A 22,707-nucleotide genomic window follows, 5' to 3' on the forward strand; every position below is an offset into this window, starting at 1 on the left:
ATACTTCTGGGTGGACCTAGGAAAACATGGAGAGCAAAAGAGAGAGAAGGGAAGACCATGGGTAACCTGGAGAGCACGTGTTCATTCTCTCTCTGGGGGGCAGTTTAAATACCCTGTAGGAGTGGTCTTGACCTTCCCTGGGGAGGGCTCACCATTTGGCAGGCTTTCTTGAACTCCTGAGGAGGGTCAACATTTGGTGGGCTTTCTTGGAGATGGAGTTTGGACTGAGGCAACTTCCAGGGGAGGGAGCTTATGCCAGGAGCTAGGTGAAGCCCCCAGCTAAATATTCCAGACTTTTTTTATAAAGGGATGCCAGGGAGCTGAGGTGTTGCTTCCAACCAAACATTCCCAACTTTCTTTGGATAAGGAGCACCATCTCAAGTCTGGCTACTTCCTGCAGGCATGGGGAGAAGTAAGAGAGGGGAGAGCTGGGAGTTGGTGGGCTCATGCTCAGTGAGTGGTGTGGCTGGAGCAGCATCTGGTTTCCTGTTATCCTGGTGTTCTCTGGCAGCTGTTTCTTAAGGGAGATGAGACGACAGATGACTAAGAGAAAAAATATATTGTTATTATTGGACCTATGAATGGGGCTAGCCATGGGAAGCCACTAACTGCTAGAAAGAATGGGACAGAGAAGTGCCCTGGTTGTACAGATGAGGCTCGGGTGTATAAGTGGAACACAATAGCAGATACAACCAGATTTTAGTTGGTAGGTGTCCTTCATCCAGGAGAGTTGGTACCAATGGTGAAGTACCAGGAGCTGGTGCAGGTGTAGGTGTTGTCTGGAGAGAGCTTTGTAAGTTGTCCTCCCAGACAGCAGGGGTGACCTGTAAATTAGGCTTGAAAATGGGTGGAGTTAAATAGGCTCTGGAGACTGTTAGTTTTTACCAGACCTGATTTTTGATACAGCAGCAGAACTTTTCCCCAGGAATCTATAGGTATCTGTAAGACAACTGGAACAGATTTACATCTTGGTGTCATAGCAAAGGGCTATTGCTTTAGGTTAAAAGGTATGAACATTTTAGAAAACAATTAAAGGGAACTGGGAACTCTGGATCTTTTAAGAAACATCTGAAACCTGTTAGTCCTGGACTATGAAGCTTGTTAAAGAGGCACACCCACCTGTATTTTAGCAGAAAACTTAAGTACCTTAAGTCATCAAATGCCATTAGACAGATCTATGGGGGATAAGTGAGCAGAAATAAGACAGCTTGTTTAGCTACACAGGCAATCCCACGTCTCTCCGTAATCTTTGGTGAACACCAGACTTAGAAAGCAATGCTTGCCATTATCTACTGAGTACAAGAGGCCCAAAGATTTTTCTGTGTGTGTGGAGGGGGGAGATTTAGTCTACTTGTCTTGGCAGGGTGAGAAGATCGATTCCCTAGGTGTAGCATCCAGAAAGCTGAAGAGGTGGAAGGCCGCTTTTTGCTGTGTGGGTGGCTTTGCCATACCCAAAGGCAAGGCTCGAGACAGAAGGTCTTTTGTAACCATGCATCTTCTTGGAGGAGCTATAGGATGCTGCAGGAGCTGGAGTGTCTCAGTGTTAGAAGCTCTTTTGTTAAATGCCATACTCTCAGACCTGTGAAGGCACTTGAGAATTGGGTACCATTAAGTGTTATATTTAAACTAGACATATAAGTTAAATTTAGACATCTGTTTTATCCAATTAGTTACAGCTTACCAATGCTAGTAAGTGTAAGAAGATTAAAAGACATATTTTAATAAGTCAAGGAATGCAAGCGCAGCACACATGGGTACTCTTGCGCAAAATGGTGGTGAGGTCAAAATGGAGGTTACCCACGTTTGTATTTTTCCAGAGCTGTTGTAATCTGTAGTTATAAGTTTTACAGATCTCAAAACATGCACACATACACACAGACATAAAACAAGCAGACTGTGAAAACAATCACACATACTCACACAGACATAAAACAAGCAGACTGTGAAAACAATCACACATACTCACACAGACATAAAACAAGCAGACTGTAGCCACATTATTTTAACAGACAGACAAATAAAACCCTTTTAGGAACCTGTGTCAGCTGACCAACTTAAAACTCCTGGTGTAGGCAGGCGGCAGAAGCCAGAGAAGCACAGAGGTGGACCCATCAAGGGCCGGATTAGCAGATGCTGAGAGGGAACAGAAACAAAGGACAGAATAGCTATGCAGTTTTAGAGTGGAGGGACAGGAGGAAACGATCCAGATCCATTGTAGAGAATGAACAGCTAGAGAAAGCCGGGAGGGGAGTGGGAAATGGAAGTGGGGGCGGGAGCACACATCTAGAAACCATGGGCTTTTGGAGCCTTGTTTGTTTTTATGTGAGATGTTAGCCCCAATTTAAAAGGATTTTTGTAAAAGGCAGCCAAAGGACATTTGGAGATCTGGCTTTGAATCACAAGAGCCCATTTAGAAGTCTATGCCAAATCTTGGGACTCAAGCCTGTCACAATGTGTCTACTGGGATAGGGCTCTTGAGTCAGAAACGGGGTTGTGAGAGATGAATGGAAGATGTCTCTACCCACTCAGTCCCACCTCAATCAGACCCGCCTCACCGCTTGTGTCGGACACCTGGCAAAACCGTGACTCCAACAGGACAGCCAAAGATTGACAAACATAAACAAATACAAATGGGCCCCTGGGCCCTAGCGGCATGTACTAAAGAAAGGAAACTCACCGAGATGAAGCCACTCTTAGCCCTTAGGCAAAGAGCACATGTGAGAAGGACATTTTTCCAACACGTAGCCCTGGGACAATGGAATAAAAAGGCCCTCGCCCCCCCCCCATGGGACCTCCAAATGTTAAATATTTTCTTTCTTGGCCAACAAACCTTTCGGCCAATGCAAATAATCCTAATCAAACCAAATTAAAAGACTCCCATGTTTAATAGATGACAATACTCCTGGGTGGCCCAGGAAAACATGGGAGACAAGAATAACCTGGAGACCGTGGGTTCATTCTCTGGGGGGGGGGCAGTTTAAATAGCCTGTGGGAGTGGTCTTGACCTTCCATGGGGAGGGGTTACCACTAGGCAGGCTTTCTTGACCCTCCCTGGGGAGGGGTCACCATTTGGCAGACTTTCCCGGAGGTGGAGTTTGGACTGGGGCAACTCCCAGGGGAGGGAGCTTATGCTAGGAGCTGGGTGAAGGCCCCAGATAAATACTCTGTAGCTGTGCTTTTTAGTAACCCAGCAGTAGTCAAGCATGCTCTATTGAACAACAACTTTTGATGAACTGTAGCTGACAGTTATAATGGAGAGTAAGGCAGGTTGACGGGGGACTGACTTGTGTGAGCTGTACTTTCAGAAGGGCTTATGGGGTGCTGACTAGGAGAAAAACAACATGACATCCAGACATTGCCACTATTATTGCAGAAATTTCAGTTGACATATTTAATAAAAAAATGAACATTTTTTTCTTTAAATAACTAAATCACCAATTGGCAACAGTGTACTGGAAGGCAAAGGAGGCACTTAGGCAAGAAAAGGTTGTTAAACACTCATTAAACCACCTGAGTAGACACTACTCAGCTTCAAGGATTCGTCCTCACAAGCATATATCAATATTTCCAAGGGTAATATTCAGAAAAAGTAATACTAAGACCCTAAAGCAAACCTGAGTAACAAAAGAGATCATGCTATCCTACAGATGAGTTTAGCTTAGAGATATGCATACTGAAGAGATTGGGACTGACTGTGTTCACGGAACCTTTGCTGGCCTTTCGCTTTGGAATAAGACACACACATTATCAATATTTGTTAAATGTTAGGTCATAGTAAATGATCCATAAGCAAGGCAGCAGAACTATTGCTAGTTTCTATAGAACAATGGAGTCCTGGACTTCCATCGTGAACTCTCGAGTCCACAGCAGGCTGTGACTGAGGAAGAAAGCCCCTCTTCACTTCTCTGGTTAAGTTCTGCCTTCTGTAAGAAGGTGGGGCTCCATATGATCAGCGATGAGTTCCTGAGGCTTCTCAATTCTGCCCATGATTTTTTGTCCACATCTTCTGATGTAATAGAGTGGGTGGTTAAGGTTTTAGAGCACTCACTGTCCTCTCGCAGGATTTAATTGTGAATGGAAAACAAATTGTACTGGTGAATCTCTTATGTTTATTTAACTGGCTTTTCTGAAAGGGGAGAATTTTTTTCTGACCTTGGAATCAAATAGCTTCCCCAGGTCCCTTCTAATCCTTCTGAAGTGGTTATCACTCACTCATGAATTTATAGAGCACCCAGTACATACGAGCACTGGGCTAGGCACTGCAAAGTCACCAGTGAAAAAATAAGACAAAGATTTTCACCTCAGCTACCTTCCATTCCAGAGAAGGGAGAGGTGCAAAATATCTTAGTAAGCCTGTCAGGATAATTCTCACTACCAAAGTTTGTCCATCAGGAATTCAGAGGACATGGACCTGTGCAAAGACAAAATTTGTCCATCAGGAATTCAGAGGGCATGAGGACAGTTGGAGAAAGAAGAAGTATAAGCAAATTTCTAAGACATCAGATAGATTGAATCTCTAGTCTGTCTTGCTTCCTGAATCAAAAGGGGGCCTAAGAGGCCAAGTTGTTTCACACCGAGCAATAGCCGGGCCAGCTTGCACTCACTGCACATCTCATCTCAGCATCCTTCGTGGGTACATTTTGGGCAGACAGGTCTCACTGCTAGTCAAATGGAACATAAGACTGAGGTAGATAAAACTTTCAGTGTATCAAATGGATGAGACAACAAAGGATTATGAAAGTCTTCTTGTGAAAATGTGGCATTCAGGGTCTGAGGACAGCCATTGCCAGGTCTTAGATCAGTGACAGGCGTTCTTTTATGGCGTGCTTCACTATTGGCTACTGAGTGATGGAGACATATCCCCACATCATGACACATAAGAATGGAAGGTGAGGCTCTGCAGCTAAGTTCTGGATGAGGCAGATCCGACTGGGCTGTCACCAACCACAAAAGTCTTTGGTTTTTTTGTAATCTGCCCACATTACCTTTGCCCATTGTGGGAAAGCTACTGGGGATGAGTTGGCATCTTGTGCTACTCACAAAGACCCCAAAATCCACCAGAGCACAGATGCCCAGGAGAAACACAGTCATCTCTACCTCAGACGGGTCTAAGAAATGACTAATGAAAGACCCGCTGGAACATGGGCACAGTCAGACTCAGTTCTCTGGAGGGAGATAGTGGGGCTTCAGCAAGAAGAGAACCAAGCAGAAAAACTGAGCGAAACTCCACGGTGTAGGAAGCGAGTTACACACTCGTGAGCAAGAGGGTAAACATGCCTGCCTCTCTGAGGTAGGTGTAGCAGCATCAGGAACATTTTTCTCCCTCCCACAGTGAGGGAGGAAAAAGCGGGAAGCAGGCCAAGCTCCTCAGATGAGACACTGGAAACTTCCGAGTCTCTGTCTCCTGAGTTGGGAAAAATTGGTGACAAGTCATTGTGGAGATGAAACAAAATGAAAATAAGGCCCTATAGTGATATGCTAGCTCTAAGGACTACATAGAAATAAGAGGACATTAATTAAACTATGCTAGGACCTCCCCTCCAACAACTTACCACCTATGCTAATTCCCAGGACGGCCGTGATCACCACCCTTCTGTTGTTGCTGAACAGAAGTGTATAACTCACAATCTTGGGAGATACAAGTCCAAACACAGAGACTGCAGATTCAGTGCCTCTACGGGCTTGAGGCAGAGCTGGCCCTTGGGGGTGGGCACTCAGGGCAGAACTGTTGCCTGGCTTTCCATAAGCTTCTGGTAATAGCTGGCTGCCCTTGGCACTTCCTGGCTTACAGATGTTTCACTTCAACCTCTCCTCATTTTGCTTGGGCCCTTCACAAGGCCATCTTTATGTAAGGACACTAGCCATAGTGGCTTAAGGCCACTGATACTCCACTGTGACCTCATCTTAGCGATATTCATGAAGAACTAACTTCCAAATAAGGTCACCTTCTGATATGACGGATATTAAGACATCAACATATCTTTGTGTTGGCCGCAATTCAGTTCATTGTACCAGTCAAAAATTTTAAGAATTTGAGTTCAAGTCTTGCAATTCCACATACGATTTTTTTTAACTGAAGTCACATAGACATATGTTATTTACACATACACACATGGAGAGACAGACAGAGGGGAAGAAGGGGGAAAAGGAGAGGGAGGGGGAGGGGGAGAGAGAGCACGTTTTCATGGAAAATGTCTCCATGGGGCCACCAAATATCCTTGACCCCTTGCATCTTGGGGCACACATTTATTTGTATGTGCAACCAGATGCCCATCCTGTTCCACCCACGCCAGGGTTTTCCTAAGGAGCTTTACCCCTTCTAACATCTCCACAAGGAAGAAGCCAGGCATGGCATTCATTTCGCAATTCTCTTAAAACCTCACTGACCATGAGGCCTTCATGCCTTAGAGTCCACAGCTCTTCCTGAAGACACACAACTGTCTCTCTAGCCTCTTCTTAGATGTGACACTGTGTGGAACTGTCGCTATTGGAATGGTCCCCATGCAGGCTCTGTGCTAGCAACCCCTCAGTCCTGGTCATCTTTCTGGACTCTTTGCCCCAAACATGAATTGCCTCTGTCCCCCTCAGAGAATTCAGACTTACGTCAACCTCAGCAACACAGGCTTGCTTCCACAACCAGCAAAGTCCATCTGCCAGGTCAGTTATAGACAAGCAATGGAGAAACTATTAAATATGGCTCTTTCTAATTCATCATCCCCACACGCTCACAGAATCATTCTTGTGAACCACCAGAATAGTTGCTACAGTTTACTTTATATTTCCTTACAGGACTGTGTGCACTCAGAATGTAGCTAGGCCTTAACGTTGATCATGTGAAACCGTAGAGAATCTTCTCGGTATGGCCTCTTATGTTCGGAAGAGGGCTGAAGTTTTCCCGTTTTTGTCTCTGGCTTTTACAGGTTTCCAAAATGGTTATCAGAAGCTCCTAAGTAAATTTAGTGCTGTCTTCACAGGAACAGACTAGGCAGCAAAGCGAGAGGCTCATGTACCAGCGGCTTTGCCAGGCACAGCACAGCTGGTGTAAGTCACACCAGCTGAGAGAGGCAGAACTCAGGCTGGGGAAAATCTGTTGGGATTCAGCTACAGTCAGTCAGCAACGTCAGTCGTCAGTCCCTGTGCAAAGATGCCTGCGGTGGCCTGGGGGGGAGCTTTCTCCTGGGGCTAGCGATTCCATCCAGATCTGTCTGAAATACTCAGTCACATCTTCCCTTAAAGGAGAAATTTAAAGCAAGATCCCATTAGTAAGAGCTAGTTTGTGTGTGTGTGTGTGTGTGTGTGTGTGTGTGTGTGTGTGTGTGTGTGTGTGTGTTTATAAAATCAGGGTAGCCACAGCCTGCTAGGGAAAGGTCTTGGGTTACATTCCCTTTGATTTGACTAATAGTACTCAATAATAGAAATAACTCGATGATTTGAAGAATATTACAGTCAGGAATTTACATTACACAGATTCATAGGTTTGTTCTTCCAGTTACTGCTGAAGAGAAACAAGTGAGGAAAGAATCTTCCTTACAGCAATGGGCAATTGGCAGGGGAAGGAAGGCCTTTGTCGTCAGAGAGTCCTGTGAGAACTAACGAAGCATTGGGTGTGGCTTCGGGGAGCATGATTAGCAAGCATGATAATTACGCTCTAGTAACAGAAAGCTGTAGGCAAGGCAAGCTTTGCAGATACCTCTCTGGATAGAAAATGACTTTAAAATAAGCCTTAAAGTCCACAGGATAACACTATAGGCCAGCACGTGTACAAGTCCTAGGTGTCTCCGCAGTGTAAGCAAATGCATTTGCATGGTGGTATGTGCTGCCTCAGCAGAGGTTTCGGTCATGTGCCATATGGAATAGAAACACGGGGCTGAAGAGATGGCTCAGGGGGTGGTTAAGAGCACTGGAGGTCCTGAGTTCAACTCCCAGCAACCACATGGTGTCTCACAACCATCTATAGTGGGATCTGATGCCCTCTTCTGGCATAAAGTTACACATGCAAATAGAGCTCTTCAATGTATAAAATAAATTAAAAAAAAAAAAGACTAGAAATACAACTGAGCCAGCTATGACACCAGCGTTGCTCCACTAGTCCCTGCTGGGACAGATCTGCTTCTGTATTCCCATTCTAAGAACGGTCTTGACCTTAGCTTAGAGCATCCCAGGGCGGGACACACACACACACACACAATACAATGGGTCCCTTGGAGCAATGACTGCAGCGCGACTGCATGGTATTGGTCGGTCTACAGACATTCTTCTCGCTCTAACCAAACAGTCAAGCAGGCCTGAAGGCCCTGTTTGAAGAGCCGGCAACTGCAGCCCTTGGTCTCGAAGTGGTGGCTGTTGCTTTCTTACTCGCCGAGATGCTTCTGAGTGTCTGCAGAGCTTGAGAGGTCAAGGTTCACACTTCAGCAATTTACTGTATACCCTGCCTTCCCTCATTCATGGGCCACACTACAAGTCTCAAACAAAACTCTGGTGTTTGGTCTTCAGAATGCATTGGAATCACGTAAGTGCTTTCCTTACCCACACATCCTAGCTCTCCTGACCCATTCCAAGATTATGATTTAATAGGTCTACAGTAAAGCCAACAAATCTGAATTTAATTGATGGAGGAAGGTCATTGGTTAATTAATAAAGAAACTGCTTGGCCCTGATGGGTTAGAACATAGGTGGGTGGAGTAAACAGAACAGAATGCTGGGAAGAAGAAGAAGTGAGGTAAGACGCCTCAGACAGACGCCATTTCTTCTCCTTTCTGGGGCAGACGCGATGAAGCTCTGACCCAGGATGGACATAGGCTAGAATCTTCCCGGTAAGCGCACCTTGGGGTGCTACACACATGAATAGAAATGGTAATCAAGATGTAAGAATTAGCCAATAAGAAGCTAGAGCTAATGGGCCAGGCAATGTTTAAATTAATACAATTTGTGTGTTGTTATTTTGGGGCATAAGCTAGCCAGGTAGCCAGAAGCCAGGCTGTGGGAAGAGACCCGCAGCTCCTTCAACATTTAATAACTTCCCTGTCCTCCCATATCACTAATTCAAATGCCTTTATGAAAAATACTAAATTACACTTAGTCACAAAGTAGGCGATTTAGAAAATACTGAATAACTGCTATATATTTATTGGTAAATCTTTAAATATAGGGGCTTACAAGGCAGTTCGGCAGGCAAAAGAACCTACCAGCAATCCTGAGCACCTTAACTGGATCCCAGGATCTACTCCTGTGCCGCAGCTGCTATGCACCCACCACCCCCACACACTAAATTAATCATAATGTCATGTCATTTTTCTTTCTTTCTTTCTTTCTTTTTTGGTTTTTCGACACAGGGTTTCTCTGTAGCTTTGGAGTCTGTCCTGGAACTCCCTTTGTAGACCAGGCTGGCCTCGAACTCACAGAGATCTGCCTGCCTCTGCCTCCCAAGTGCTGGGATTACAGGCATGCACCACCACCGCCCGGCTTCATAATGTCATTTTTAAGCCACTAAATATGACACATTGTTTTTACCTGCACATAATAGAAACCCCCAAGCAAAGGTGACTTAAATATAAAGATACTGATTAGCATAGATAACAACAATAATGAAAAAATCTAGAGTTTGGTTAATTTAGTGGCTTAACAAATTTGTCCTGCAGCCAGAATTTTATGTCCTTTTTTTTTGCATTCCTTTTGTTTCATGTTCACAAGATCAATTCAACAGTTCCCTGAACCACATAGCATGACAACATCCAGCAGAGAAGGATGCCCTCCTCTTTTTTCAAGGCTGAGATACCTAAGCTAGTCTCCTCTTGCATCTCCTTCTCTGGAGTTGCTTCACATGTTTCTATCTAAAGCACGCACATCTCGAGCTAAAACCATGAGGCCAGCAGAGAGGATGCAAGGGACAGGAAAGTGAGCCAAATCAGGCAGAAGTTTGCCATGCCATTAGGAATATATGAATGTAATCAACAGTGTCTGCCACAATGAAAACACACAAGAAAACATCTTACAATGGGGGGAGGGATAGTATCTGTCTAAAACCAAAAACTAGAGGTCCCCTTTATTGGCAGTCTAGACTATAGACCACAAAGAAACATTAGCTCAGAGAAACTAATGGGCAAATTTACAAATCTCATCACCATCAGCAGGGCCTGGCAGCCTCTTCTACTCAGCCTCTGAGTCACACACCTAATTGAGGAAAAAATATATATATATTCCACTTGGCAGTGTTCCAGGAGAACACTTGGAGGCAAACGAGCAGTAGGCTCTCTGCCTAAGCAAAGCCCTGAGCACAGCACCGTTGTCATCCTTTTCCTTTTCCTCTTCCTCCTCTTCTCTCTTGCATTACAAAATGCACAGAGGAAGGAATAGCTCTGACTGGTCTGAGGCTGTTTCATTTTGCCCTGGAAAGCAAACTTAAGTCCAGAGGTTGCAATGACCTACAACTTTATAGTCATTTTTTACTCAGCCTAAACAGAACAGGGAAATTAGTCAACTATAATCACTTGACCTCCTACTATGTGCTATGCACTCTTCTGGGTGCTAAGGATACTGTGGGAAAGAAAAGGTCTTACTGTAGGGACGGAGGACAGAAAAGGAAATGAAGTCTCTAGAGAGACAACTTGTGCTTGCAGAGGACCTCCGCTCCATTCTGAGCACCTATGACGGCCCTACATACACATGGGGCACAGACACACATGCAGGAAAATAAAAATAAACAAATCTTTGTTTTAAAAGAAAGAAAGTCAGTCCAAAGAAGTAAGTAAGAACAAGTTTATGTACTCAAAAGTCTGTGGAAAAGATGATCTGGGTGTTATGATAGTAACTGAGTTGGAGGGGAAACGTGTTAAGACTGGGTGATGGGCAGGAGGCAGCTGTGAAATAACTGTAGGAAGAACAAATGCAACAGGAGAATCTGCAAGTGTCAAGGCTCCCAGCAAAAGAGCTGCTTGGTGTCAGAGGCGCAGGCAGGAAAATCCAGTGGGAAATGAGCTAGGATCTTTTCTCAGCTCAGATAAGACACAAGAGAGAGGGGGGAAGTCGGTAAGTGCTGTCGTTCTAGGGCTTGGGAAGATGGATTGCAGGAACCAGAGCTCGGATTTCCAGCATCCATGCAATGTGAAAGCCAGTGCTGGTGGCTGCAACCCCAGAGTGGGGACACACAGCTCCAGGGCGTTGACTAGAAGAAGTACAGTAGATGGGACTGGATGAGATCCCCAGGCTCTCATGTCCCAGCACACGGACTGGACATCATGATTAGAAATAGAGACAGTTTATTAAGAAAGAGAAAATGACATCCCCAGCTGTAGAAGGTAAAAGACAGACGTGCCTGGTAAATTCTGATCCTTTGCGGGTTGTTTCTATGCCATCTGCCTTCTCTGTGTGTCAGAGACCTGCTGTTTGTTACAGAGAGTCCTGGAGGGGAAGTGTTTCCAGATGTCTCATCCAGTTATCTTAAGTCTCTCCCACACCGTGAGCCCAGAGGCGCCAAGATGTGGACAGAGCACCAAGCTCCAGAAAAACACAGGCAGCCTCTGCCAGGCCTACAAACGACCTTCCTTCAGTTCTTTATGCTGCTTGTGGAGAAACAAAGTTAAAGGGCAGTGGGGCCGGCAGCCGTTTGCAGAGGGAGTCTGTGGAGGACACTGGTCTGAGGCAGTCGCTCCTCCTGTTTCTTGTTTGTGACTCAGCACCTCATAGAAGCCCTCAGCTCCTCCTTCTCAAACTCCCGCAGGAGAGTCTGAAGTCTCCTGTGCCTAGTTTGTTCCAGAACCCCTCAGCTCCTCCTCCTCAAACTCCCGCGGGAAAGTCTGAGTTTGTTCCAGGGCAGTAGGGAAGCCTACTTCCTCCCTGCTCACCCCCACCTCCAGGCTGGGCTGTCTCTTACCTCAGGCAGAAGTGGTTACCTGACTCACGTTGCAGCTCTTAAGAAAGGGAGCCTGTGAAAGCTATGGTGACTTGGAGCAAAGCCAAGCCTTCACGCCCGCTCATACACTGCCTGCAAACTGCCCCACTGGATAGGACCTTGACAAGGTGATTCCACCTAAGCAAGTCCCAGAGCCTTGCTGAGCCACCTGCTGAAATTTGCCTGCTGGCAGCCCTTCCTTCCTGAGAGCACAGGTGTCAGGCACATCACATCACAACACACACACACTCTCACACACTCACATACCACACACACACACACACACACACACACACACGGCCCCAGAGTTTCTCAGAGAATACATGCTTTCAAGTCTTTCAAGTTCTCATAAGAATTCTCTCAAGTTGGGAAGAGGGTAATTGTACTAATTCAGCATTTTTGTCAAAACTATCAGCAATCAAGAAAGTTACCCAAAAGGTTTGTTCAAAGGAGCAGGACCTTTCACCCTGAGCCTTATCTCAGACGACTTGTGTTTTTTCAAGGTGTACATCAGCTGGTGTGGTTGTTAGTGAGAAGGCAGTAAGGAAACCACCGAAAGGTTCTCTCACAGAGATGGAGCATCTACAAGAGTCCAGAGCAGAGGAGAAAAGCAGCAGACTGGGTGCAGCCAGGAATAGAGAAGTGGGTAGTGGAAAAATCGTGTGGAAGGAAGTAGCTCAGGGAAGGGAAGCCTGTGAGCTGGAACCGCCTAGGAGTTTAGGGTAAAAGAGGAGGTGAGGAGGGCCAGGATGCTAGTGAAACAGGTAAGGTACATATGAACAAGGACTGAAGAAGTCTAGAGGCTAGCATGGCCTTTGAAGTGGCCCTTTGTGGCGGGCAGATACCCAATTCACTAGTTCCTGAGATTTGCTGCTTGTATACTAAAGCTTGAGCTGAGCCTGAGCAAAGACTGTCATGATGGGGTTATCCACTACCTTCAGGGGAATTGGGGCTCTGTTTTAGACCTGACAAAGGTCACACAAGATCGCGAGCTTCAGACTCCTTTAAAGTTTCAATTATTTTTCAAGGTGGCTAAAGCTGTATGTGGCTCCGAGTCCCATCTAGAGCTAAGTATAAAATTCTGTGTTCTCAGAGCAGCCTCAGCAGAGATTCTAGAGTCACCAGGACACCTGGGCTGAGCAGAAGGCAACATGTTCCCTTGACCCAAAGACTGCTCAAGGAGTTGGATAGATCTCTTTTACCATATTGCAGGCCCTGGTCCTCCAGTCAATGGTGAGCAGCACCAAGGATTCGGTAGAGTCAAGCTTGACAAAGGGATAGGATCAAGGCCCAGGTAGACAGTAAGCTAAGGTAGGGCCAAGGTAGTCAACAGGATCGGATAGAGACCCAGGTAGACAGTAACACAGTATAGAGCCAAGGTAGACAATGGGATAGGATTGAGACCCAGGTAGACAGTAATGTAGGGTAGGGCCAAGGTGAACAATTCAGTTCTTTTCTAAGTGAAGCTAGTGAGGATGTAATGTTAGCATCTAACCTCTGCAACAGCTGCCTCACCCAATTTCAGACACCTACTGACACACTATACATCTCTAGCTGACAGGCAATCCCAGTAGAGTGGCTATAAGTGCTTGGCTTCCATAGGATTGTGGGGAAATGTGGTGTGGTTAACACCTAGCTTAAACTAAACTGCTGAGACTGCCTTCTCCCTGTGACACATATGCATGCCCACATCGATACATATTGAAAGACCCCCGGTGTAGGGAGACTGTCACTCAAGTCTCAGGATAACACAACCCCCCCAGTAACTCATGAGAGACCGTCCTTGCTGCAATCACGCAAGGTTTATTCGACAAGACAAGAACCAGTGCACCGGGGCCGAGATTCATAACCCACGCAGGGGAGGAGTTTGACCGCGAGTAACTGGGAGAAGGGGTTTTTAAGGGAAGAAACCACAGCCCAGTAATCCGAAGTGAGTCGGGAGGGCATCATAGAAAATTCTGAAAATCCAGTGATGATCACAAGGGGGCAACTCCCTGTTTCTCAAGATTATTCTCAAGATTACAATCTAACTTTATCTTCAGCTAATTCCTGAAACAGTCACTAAACTGGCTAATCCTAGATTTCTGATTCTTCTCTTCCTGCTTAGGTTTTTGGCTCTATTTTTTCCTCCTGGGGGGGGGGGTCTGAATTTATCCAGGTCTTTCAATATCAAATCATCCAGTCTTATTGTCCTCATCCAAATTGTGAGCTGTCTCTTCATTTCTAGAAAACATCCAAATCTCTCTATATAGATACATTTCAGGCTATCCAATAGGCAACTTTGTATAAACACAAAAAAGCTCATTTATTTCCTTCTTGTACATCTAGTGTTTTTAATTGCAATTTTAATTAAATCCAAATAAGAACCGGCAGAATAGCTGCCTTTCCCAAGCTCATTTCCAATCTCTCTTAACTTCTGGGTCCTTAATCTCTATCATGCCTGTGCTCCCCTTGTGTCCAGAATCAACATCTTAGTCTCAGGCCATTCCATATTTCAGATAAACCACTGTTTTTGATAAAACACCAAATATTTTTCTACAGTGTCTGTGGCTTGGGAGTCCAGAGTGGTTCACTAGGTTATTTGGGCTCAGTTGCCTCACAAGGTTGTAGTGAGTTAGTACCCAGAGGCTGGGGCTGCTCTTGCAATGCCTGAGCTCGCTAGCACATGGCCAGGAGACCCCTCAGTTCCAGGCTGTCTGATGCACCAGTCTTTCCATAGCCACACAGACTGTGTCTAAGTCGAGAATACGTCCACATGCCATGGTTTCAATGAAATAGGTAGAAGTGCCAAGATAAGTCCTCCAGAATTTCTCATGTTAAAGAAGGAAGGCTGGACAAGCTCAGTCGGTAAACATCTTATTCTTCACCTTGTTTTTCTGTTTAAAATACAAACATGGTATGACAAGGTGGTATGAGTACCTTCAGGCTGCAAGGAAAGGTGTGCTCTGTGTGGTTATGGCCCACTTGAGGTCATTTTAGTCTACCACACCGCTGCTGGGCCAGCTCCCTTAAGGCTTCTAATTACATGACCACAGATCTCTATTTTCTTATGTCATTCTTCTGTAGTACCTATTATACACACCCGTGTAGAACACTAGCCAGCACTTGAAGTCTTCGGAACACCCTTTATAATGAGCACTCTTGCAGAAGAAGCTCAGTGTGTTAAACAAAAGCTCCAACAAGAAAAACCCTTTTACTGGACCACAGTATAATGGAAGTCCCCCAGGAAATTCAATATCATTGCAGACTAGTTTAAAATTAATATAATTCTATCCAAATCTAATGAAATTGTAGCCTTTTAAGAGGTCAAAAATCTGCACTCAAGCATTGGAAGGGGCCTATACTGGGATCTGGAATGACCTCAGACCAGTTTTTTACCTATTCTACTAATCTATTTCCCTTTCTTGTGAAATTAATATAATACTGTTAAACACTGATAGAATGTAACAGAGTGTAAGTCACCAAGAGAAAGATACTGTATACAATGTTTTCCAGCTTTGTACGGCTGTAGAAAGCTTTCGCAGTGGCCAATTTTACTTACTATTCCAAGACAGAAGCTCATAGAAACTCTCCCAAGTCACTTTGCACATTCACATAGTGTGTGTGTGTGTGTGTGTGTGTGTGTGTGTGTGTGTGTGTGTGTGTGTGCGCGCGCGCATGTGTTGGCTAGAGGTTAACATAAAGTATCTTTCTTAACCATCCTCCACATTATATTTTGAGACAAGAGTCTTGTAGTAGGAGGCCACTCATTCATTCCTGACTGCTCAGTCCCTAAATAACCACTCTTAAAGGAGCCCCAGCATTAAGCTGTGGTTAACTCTGTTCTTCTGTATCTAGAATTCCTTTCTAAACTTTCTCAGGTTTTATGTGAATTTAGCTAGAACATGTTGGGTGCCAGTTTGTAACAGGAGGTCACTCATTCATTCCTGGCTGCTCAGCCCCGAAATAGCCAAACAAAAACTTTATTATTTGCAATACTGTTTGACCAATAGCTTAAGCATATTTCTGGCTAACTCATATCTTAAATTAACTCATTTCAATTTATCTGTGTATAGCCACATGGCTGTGGCTTACCAGGTAAAGTTCCAGTGTGTCTGCTCCTGGCAGTGGCTACATGGCATCTCACTGACTCTGTCTTCTTTCTCCCAGCATTCAGTTTAGTTTTCCTCACCTACCTCTGTTCTGCCCTACTATAGGCTCAAGCCAGCTTTCTTTATTCATTAATGGTAATCACATCATACTGAGGGGAATCCCACATCAGGGTCTCTCACTGATCATGGAACTCACTGATCTGTCTAAACTGGCTGACCAATAAGTTCCTGGAATCTCCCTGCCTCTGTCCCCCATGGCAGAAGTCACAGGCATACACCACTGTGCCTGATTTTGTGTGGGGGTTCTGGTAATATGAACTCAGGTCCTCATGCTTACACATCAGCCATTTTACCTATTGATCTCTCCAGGTCCCCCATTTGGCATTTTTAAAGTTATATATAAGAACTTGTATTTTTTTCAGATTAAAATAAAATTTGTGTACAAGGGTATATACATATATAAGTCATTGAAGAAGTCATCTTCCCTTAGGTCTACTATAAATTTCTTCGCAACTATTACCATTTGCGCTTTAAAATTTGTCGTCATTGAGTATGAAATAACTCTAGCTTGGGAAAAGTGTTTAAATATCTCACAGGAGAGAAAATGAAAAAAGTAGCAGTGAGAAAATGAGTTCAGGCTCCCAGCCCCTTGGTTTGGATGAAAATGACTCCCATGGGCCCATACATACATGCTTATTCCCTGGGTGATGAACTGCTTAGAAAGAATTAGCAGTTTTCAACCTGTGTGCTGTGAACCTTTTGGCATTGCATATCAGATATTTTATATTATAATTCATAACAGTAGCAAAATTACAGTTATTATGTAGCAACGAAAATAATTTTATGGTTGAGGGTCACTACAACATGAGGAACTATATCAAAGGGTCGTAGCATTACGAAGTTTGTAAACTACTGGATTAGGAGGTGTGGCTTTGAGGTTCCTTCTGTCCACTGCTTGTTAGTTGTTAGTCAGGATATAAAGCTCTCAGCTACTTTGCACTTGAATGCCTCCGCACTTCTTAATGTGATGATAATGGACTAAACCTCTGAAACTGTAAGTGAGTCTCTAATTCAATGCTTTCTTTTATAAGAGTTGTCTCTTCAGAGCAATAGAACAGAGACTAAGAGAGCCCTCCTACTCATTCTTGTAACCCTGCGGTGTTTCTTTTGACCAGAGGTTCCCCCTCTCTTCCTGTCATTCCAAACAACCAGACATGTCCTCTGGAAGACAGATTGAATAACCAGGACCGCACCATAGCTTTCCTTCTTGAGCAAGCCTTCCGCATCAAAGAGGACATCTCCACTTGCCTCCAGGGGGCCCAGGGCTTTCGAAAAGAAGAATCTCTTGCCAGGAAGTTACTAGAAAGTCACATCCAGACCATCACTAGCATCGTCAAGAAACTCAACCAGAACATTGAGGTAGGTCTGTTTCCACGTGTTGACATCACTGCTGAACAAGGGTTATCAACCACCAGAGTCATTTTCAATTATGGAAATGTGTTGCTACTGCTCCAGAAAAAGAGTTAAACTTTTTGACTGTAAGTTATGATGAAAAATAAAACAAAAACCTTCCCTTAGAAAGTACTAAACAGCTATTTTCTGACAGTAAAGAAAATGCTTTAATATGTCAAACATTGTACTAAAAGACTTTATCAGTCTAAATCCATAAGACTATGATAATTCGAGTAGAGCTTTATATGCATCAACACACTGAACCTAAAGACCCTCTTCCCAGTTCTCTCTTCCGCCAGCCTCTCAGCTGTGCACTGCTGTGCTCTAGCTAGACCATTGCTGGGGTCCAGCCCCAGCATAAATTATTTCTCGGACCATTGTAGAGGTGTGGAAATAATTGAGGCACAGTTCATACAGCGATATTGGGGGGGGGGGTCCCCAGGGTTCATTCAAATCCTGAAGATCACCTGAGTTTATTATCCAAACAGCTTTTATATCAAAGGGTAAACTGAAGGGGAAGTTCATTAGCATTCTGTTTCCGGGGTAGCAGGACTTAAGTCATGTCCGCAACTATGGCAGCTCTGTAACAAAACGTAGCCTGAATTAACACCTCTTCCCAGGCGATGTCCATAATTATAAAGAAGGAGCAAAGCAACATTAGCATATCCTGACCCTTTGTTAGGGATGGTGATACTTTGTCTGGAAAGACTAGGTGACCTCCTCCTGTGAGGCCTGAGAGTGTGACTGCCGTGCAATGCAGAGACATGGGACTGTATGGTGCATAGCCCTACAGACCATCTTCCTGTAGCTGTCCCGACGAATGCTCCTTATTTTCTTCACATTCCTACTCAAGTGCCACCCTACATGATAGCACTTAGTCCCCTCCGGCCTCAACAGTGTCTGCCTCCCTTCTATTCCCCCTTTGTACAAAGTTCTCACCACCCTAGAGCGATCAAAGTCATCTGTCTGTCTGTCTGCTTTACTCTTCCTAAATACAATCTCCAGGAGGCAAAGATTTTGTTTAGTTCACTTCACATACCAGACCCCTCAAAAAAGATTTTTAAGATGTTAAAGGAAACAAAGTTGATCAAACAAGATCCCTCCAGTAAACAATGGGGAGCAAATGCTCAGTACAAGCCTTTGGTTAGACTTCTGTCAGTGTGTGCCCACGGTGAGTCTGGGCAAACAGCTTCCAGAGACAGCTCAAACACCTGTAGAACCATCAAAATTGACAGTGTCCTGCACTAGACTTGCCCCTGGCTAGTAACAGTGAAACTTCAGGGCTGATTCTTTTTTAGTAGGAAGAAAATGAGACACCATCCATGGAGTTAACTCATCATAACTGGCTCCTGAACTCATGTAATGACTGAAGGTATTTATAAACTGGATGTTTGTGTGTACGCCTAGTAGAATTCATAGTGTAACTGAGAGAATAGAGGAAGTTAAAAACTCAGCATAAAGTTACAAAACTGAATGTGATTACGGTGCTTATGCACCCGGGCATGCTGACATGTGCCTGTAATCTCAGGAGTTCGAGGCAAAACAAGGGAATCACAAGTTCTAGGCCAATTTGAACTACACTGTGAGACCTTGTCTTGCAAAATCAAAAGTTGAAGGTAAACTCAGTGGAGAGCACTTGCCTGGCTTGTATAAGTCCTGAGACTGATCCCCAGGGCCACAAAAAAGCATCCAAGATGTTAAGATAATTTAACTAACTATGGCAAAATAGAAACTAGTAGGCTAACATTAGTAAATAACTCAGCTAATGAACATTATATAGGAAAATGGAAGCTATTCCAATATTTTAAAGAAAACTATACACATCAACTCAGTTCATTTGCACATTGGTCCTAAAAATAGATTCAAATATGAAATAAAACTTAAGTCCTTGAAAGAAATGGGGAGGGTTATTTTTACCACCATTGCGGCAGTTAAGTGGCTTTCCCGTTTTAAAAGTCAAATGGATTTTGAGACATGCTGGCCTTGAACATGACTTTTCATTCCCAATGCTAGGGTACAGGCATGCGCTTACAGTTAGAAAAAAATAAATTTAACCAGGAATTTACTGGGAGCTCACCAAAGCCAGCTGGACTGGGACTGAAAGAGCACGAGATCAAACTGGACCCTCTGAATGTGGCTGACAATTGGGGCAGACTGAAGGGCCAATGATAATCGCACTGGGATTGGTCTCTACTGCATGTACTGGCTTTTTGGGATCCTAGTCTATTTGGATGCACACCTTCCTAAGCCTGGATGGAGTGGGGAGGGCCTTGGACTTCCCACAGAGCAGGGTACCCTGCCCTCTCTAAGAACTGGAGGAGGAGGGAGGGAGGGTGAGTGGGGGAGTGGGATGGAAATGGGAGGAGGGGAGGAAGTGGAAATTTTGAATGGTATTATTTATAAAGCAACGAAAAATAAATAAATAAAAAGAATCAAAAGAAAATCACTGCAGCTTCCAGCTGGGACCCAGAGAGTTCAGGCTTCTGAAATTAAGGAATGGGGGCGGACTCTGGTATCCTTTTTATAGAAGGAGTAAGCATTAGGCATGGACAAAGAAATTTTACAGTTTTGAAGAGAAGCATTTTAAGATTTAAGATTTCTGATAATACAGTTTTAGCTAAAGTTTTACCCAAACTTACAGATCATCTTCATAGTTAACAGTTTCTACAAGGATCCTCCAACTCTTTCAAGCACAACCGGTTTCACAAAGAGGGAGGGAGGTATACTAAGCAAAAACAGCAGGAAGGCTTTTGGTTAAAGTTTATAGGACGGGATGGTCGTCTACTGAGGACCAGCCTTCCTATGTTCCAGGTTAGGAGCGTGAAGATTAGAATTACTAAGCAAAAGGAATAGGGATATAAGAGAAATGAGAACAGCCCAGGAGGGAAATTCAGTGAATACTGACCCCAGGCATGTTGATTCCCTCCAACAAGAGATACAATAGACTTCATTAACATGATAGAAGGAATAGCCTTGAATTTTGTGAGCCTCGGTCCAGGTGCTCCAGCTGCACCTCCATACTCAAAACACTAATTAACCGCACCCTAGGTCGGATCTCTTTGTAGCCACACCTGTCGGCTCACATCTGAGGACCCACATACAACATTCCATTAAAAGTAAACTTTGGTTCACGGCAATTGTCAATTACAAGTGAAAGGCAGGTTATTGTAAAAACTATCGCTAGCTATAGAGAGCTATAGTAACAGAAACTAGCCTTTGGTTGCAGCCAGAGCTGCTGGTGAAAGCAAGGAAGACCCCTGGGAGGCTAAGAAAACTCATAGCATGACAGGCTGCTCCTGATTTCCTAGGCTACAACTGAACACACTCACTTTTATTCTTGGATTCTTCAGGATTACCCCACAACATATATTCTTGGAAGTGGACTTACTAGGGTGTAGACATGATAAAATTATACATGTTGCTAAATTGGCTCCACGAGTGAATTGCACTAATTTACACCTCACTAAGGTTCTGTGCAATGCTTCACACTGGGCTTATGCCAATTTCTAGATTTATTGTTTCAATCCTTGCTATGTACAGAAATTAGGTTTTGGATTTTTTTTCCTTAAAGATGTTGAGTTCACTTGTTAATCTGACTCTGATAATGTTGTAGTAAGGAGGCTAGCCAGTGGTACACTGTTAAACACTTTACAATGAGCAACCACTATTTTCCTGAAGAAAATCCCTACTCTGTCGTCTGACTCCTTTGATGGTATATATTTCCACTATGATTTTAATCAACCCTCTGTGTGCTACCGCACACAGAGATAGCAAGAGATTGTACAGTAAAGACTCACATTGAGGCCCTTGCTGGCTGGCTGACATCAGCAAGCCCTTGGTGAGAACATTTCTTTGGGGAGATTTGTCATTGTTGTTACATTATTTTAGTTTTATTTCACTTTTTTATGGACTCATTGGGAGTTTTATATCTTGCATCCCAATTCTGCTCACCTCCCAGTCCCCCCATATCCTCTGCCATATACTTTGCACAAAAAGAAACGTATCAAATATAAGCAAGTGTTGAGTCTGGCATCACAAATGATGGGGGGACAGACCACCAAAGTCTATCAGAAGCAAGCTTTATTCCAGAAAAAGGAAAAAAAAATCACCATGGGGCACACAAAGCTTATCAGCTATAGCTGTGACCACAGCCAGAGACCAGCTTCTGTAGCTGTAGCAATGGGGTTGCTTTTCAGCTCCTCTTATAGTATGGTATGGGTCAAAAAGCTTTTACAACCTTGGGGTCAGGCTTAAAGTCACAATACATTGTAAGTTTTACAACTTTGGTTATAGGGTGTTAATTTAGGATGTTTGTAAAAGCCTGTGGCTGGTCCAGACACTTTTTACTGTCCCTGAAAGAATGCAAGACAAAGTGTAGAGTCACATAGCAGACAGTTAAGAATTAAGGGAATATAAGCAGAGGGTCCCATAGAGGCAATGTCTGCAGTACCTGCCTAGCTGGGAAGCCGGAAGACAGGAGACAAATGTTAAAAGTTTACATATGGGCCCGGCGGTGGTGGCGCACGCCTTTAATCCCCCAGCCCTGGGGAGGCAGAGGCAGACAGATCTCTGTGAGTTCGAGGCCAGCCTGGTCTACAAGAGCTAGTTTCAGGTGAGGCTCCAAAGCTACAAAGAAACCCTGTGGGCGGGGGAGGGGGGTTACCTCTCTACACAGTGGCTGCCAGGATTCTCTTAAGGCAGAAAGTGTTTGTTAAAGGTTAACAGTGGCTGCCAGCTTTCTTTCTTTATTTTTCTCCCAAAATGTGTTTGGGCTTGCAACTTTACATTTCAATATTCCTAGACTGGACCTTTTATTTCTATATTATATTCCTGGACTCTTCAGCAAGCAAACAAACAAAAGCAAAAACAACAACATAAAACCTAAAAACAAAAAAAAAAAAACACAACAAAAAAAATCTCTTTGCTCCTGCATCTTTCCTACCTCTCCAACACCTCGTCATTCGTCCTGGTGGCAATGGAGGATTGTATGATAAACAATACAAGGCATATAGTACACCTCTTTTTCCACCAGTTTTACTGGCAAATGTTCACTGCAATGACTCACTGGTCTGGTTCAAGGCATCTGGATGCTCACTGGGACTCCTGGGATATCCTTTGACTGCTATGAGTCTTGGAGATCTGGCGGTTTTCATTCCACCAGACCAGTTCCTTTACTGGCTCCAGTAGTTCCTAGATGGACCAGGAGCTAGGGAGGGTCAACCCAAGGCCTGGATGAGTTGTAGCCAAGCTGGTCAGTCCCAGGCTCCTGCAGCCAAC

At 44.3% G+C, this 22,707-nt stretch overlaps 1 protein-coding gene across 1 annotated transcript in view; it reads left to right on the forward strand.

The window, feature by feature from the left end:
* Fam81b (family with sequence similarity 81 member B) overlaps positions 1 to 22,707 on the forward strand; it is a 71,698-nt gene that overhangs the window by 5,418 nt on the left and 43,573 nt on the right. Inside the window, exon 4 of the mRNA XM_075977869.1 lies at positions 17,154 to 17,397. Coding sequence (XP_075833984.1) covers positions 17,154 to 17,397 — 244 coding nt within the window. The remainder of the gene's footprint in view (positions 1 to 17,153; positions 17,398 to 22,707) is intronic.

The sequence above is a fragment of the Microtus pennsylvanicus genome, chromosome 6 (genome assembly GCF_037038515.1).
Source record: "Microtus pennsylvanicus isolate mMicPen1 chromosome 6, mMicPen1.hap1, whole genome shotgun sequence".
Taxonomy (NCBI): Eukaryota; Metazoa; Chordata; class Mammalia; order Rodentia; family Cricetidae; genus Microtus; species Microtus pennsylvanicus.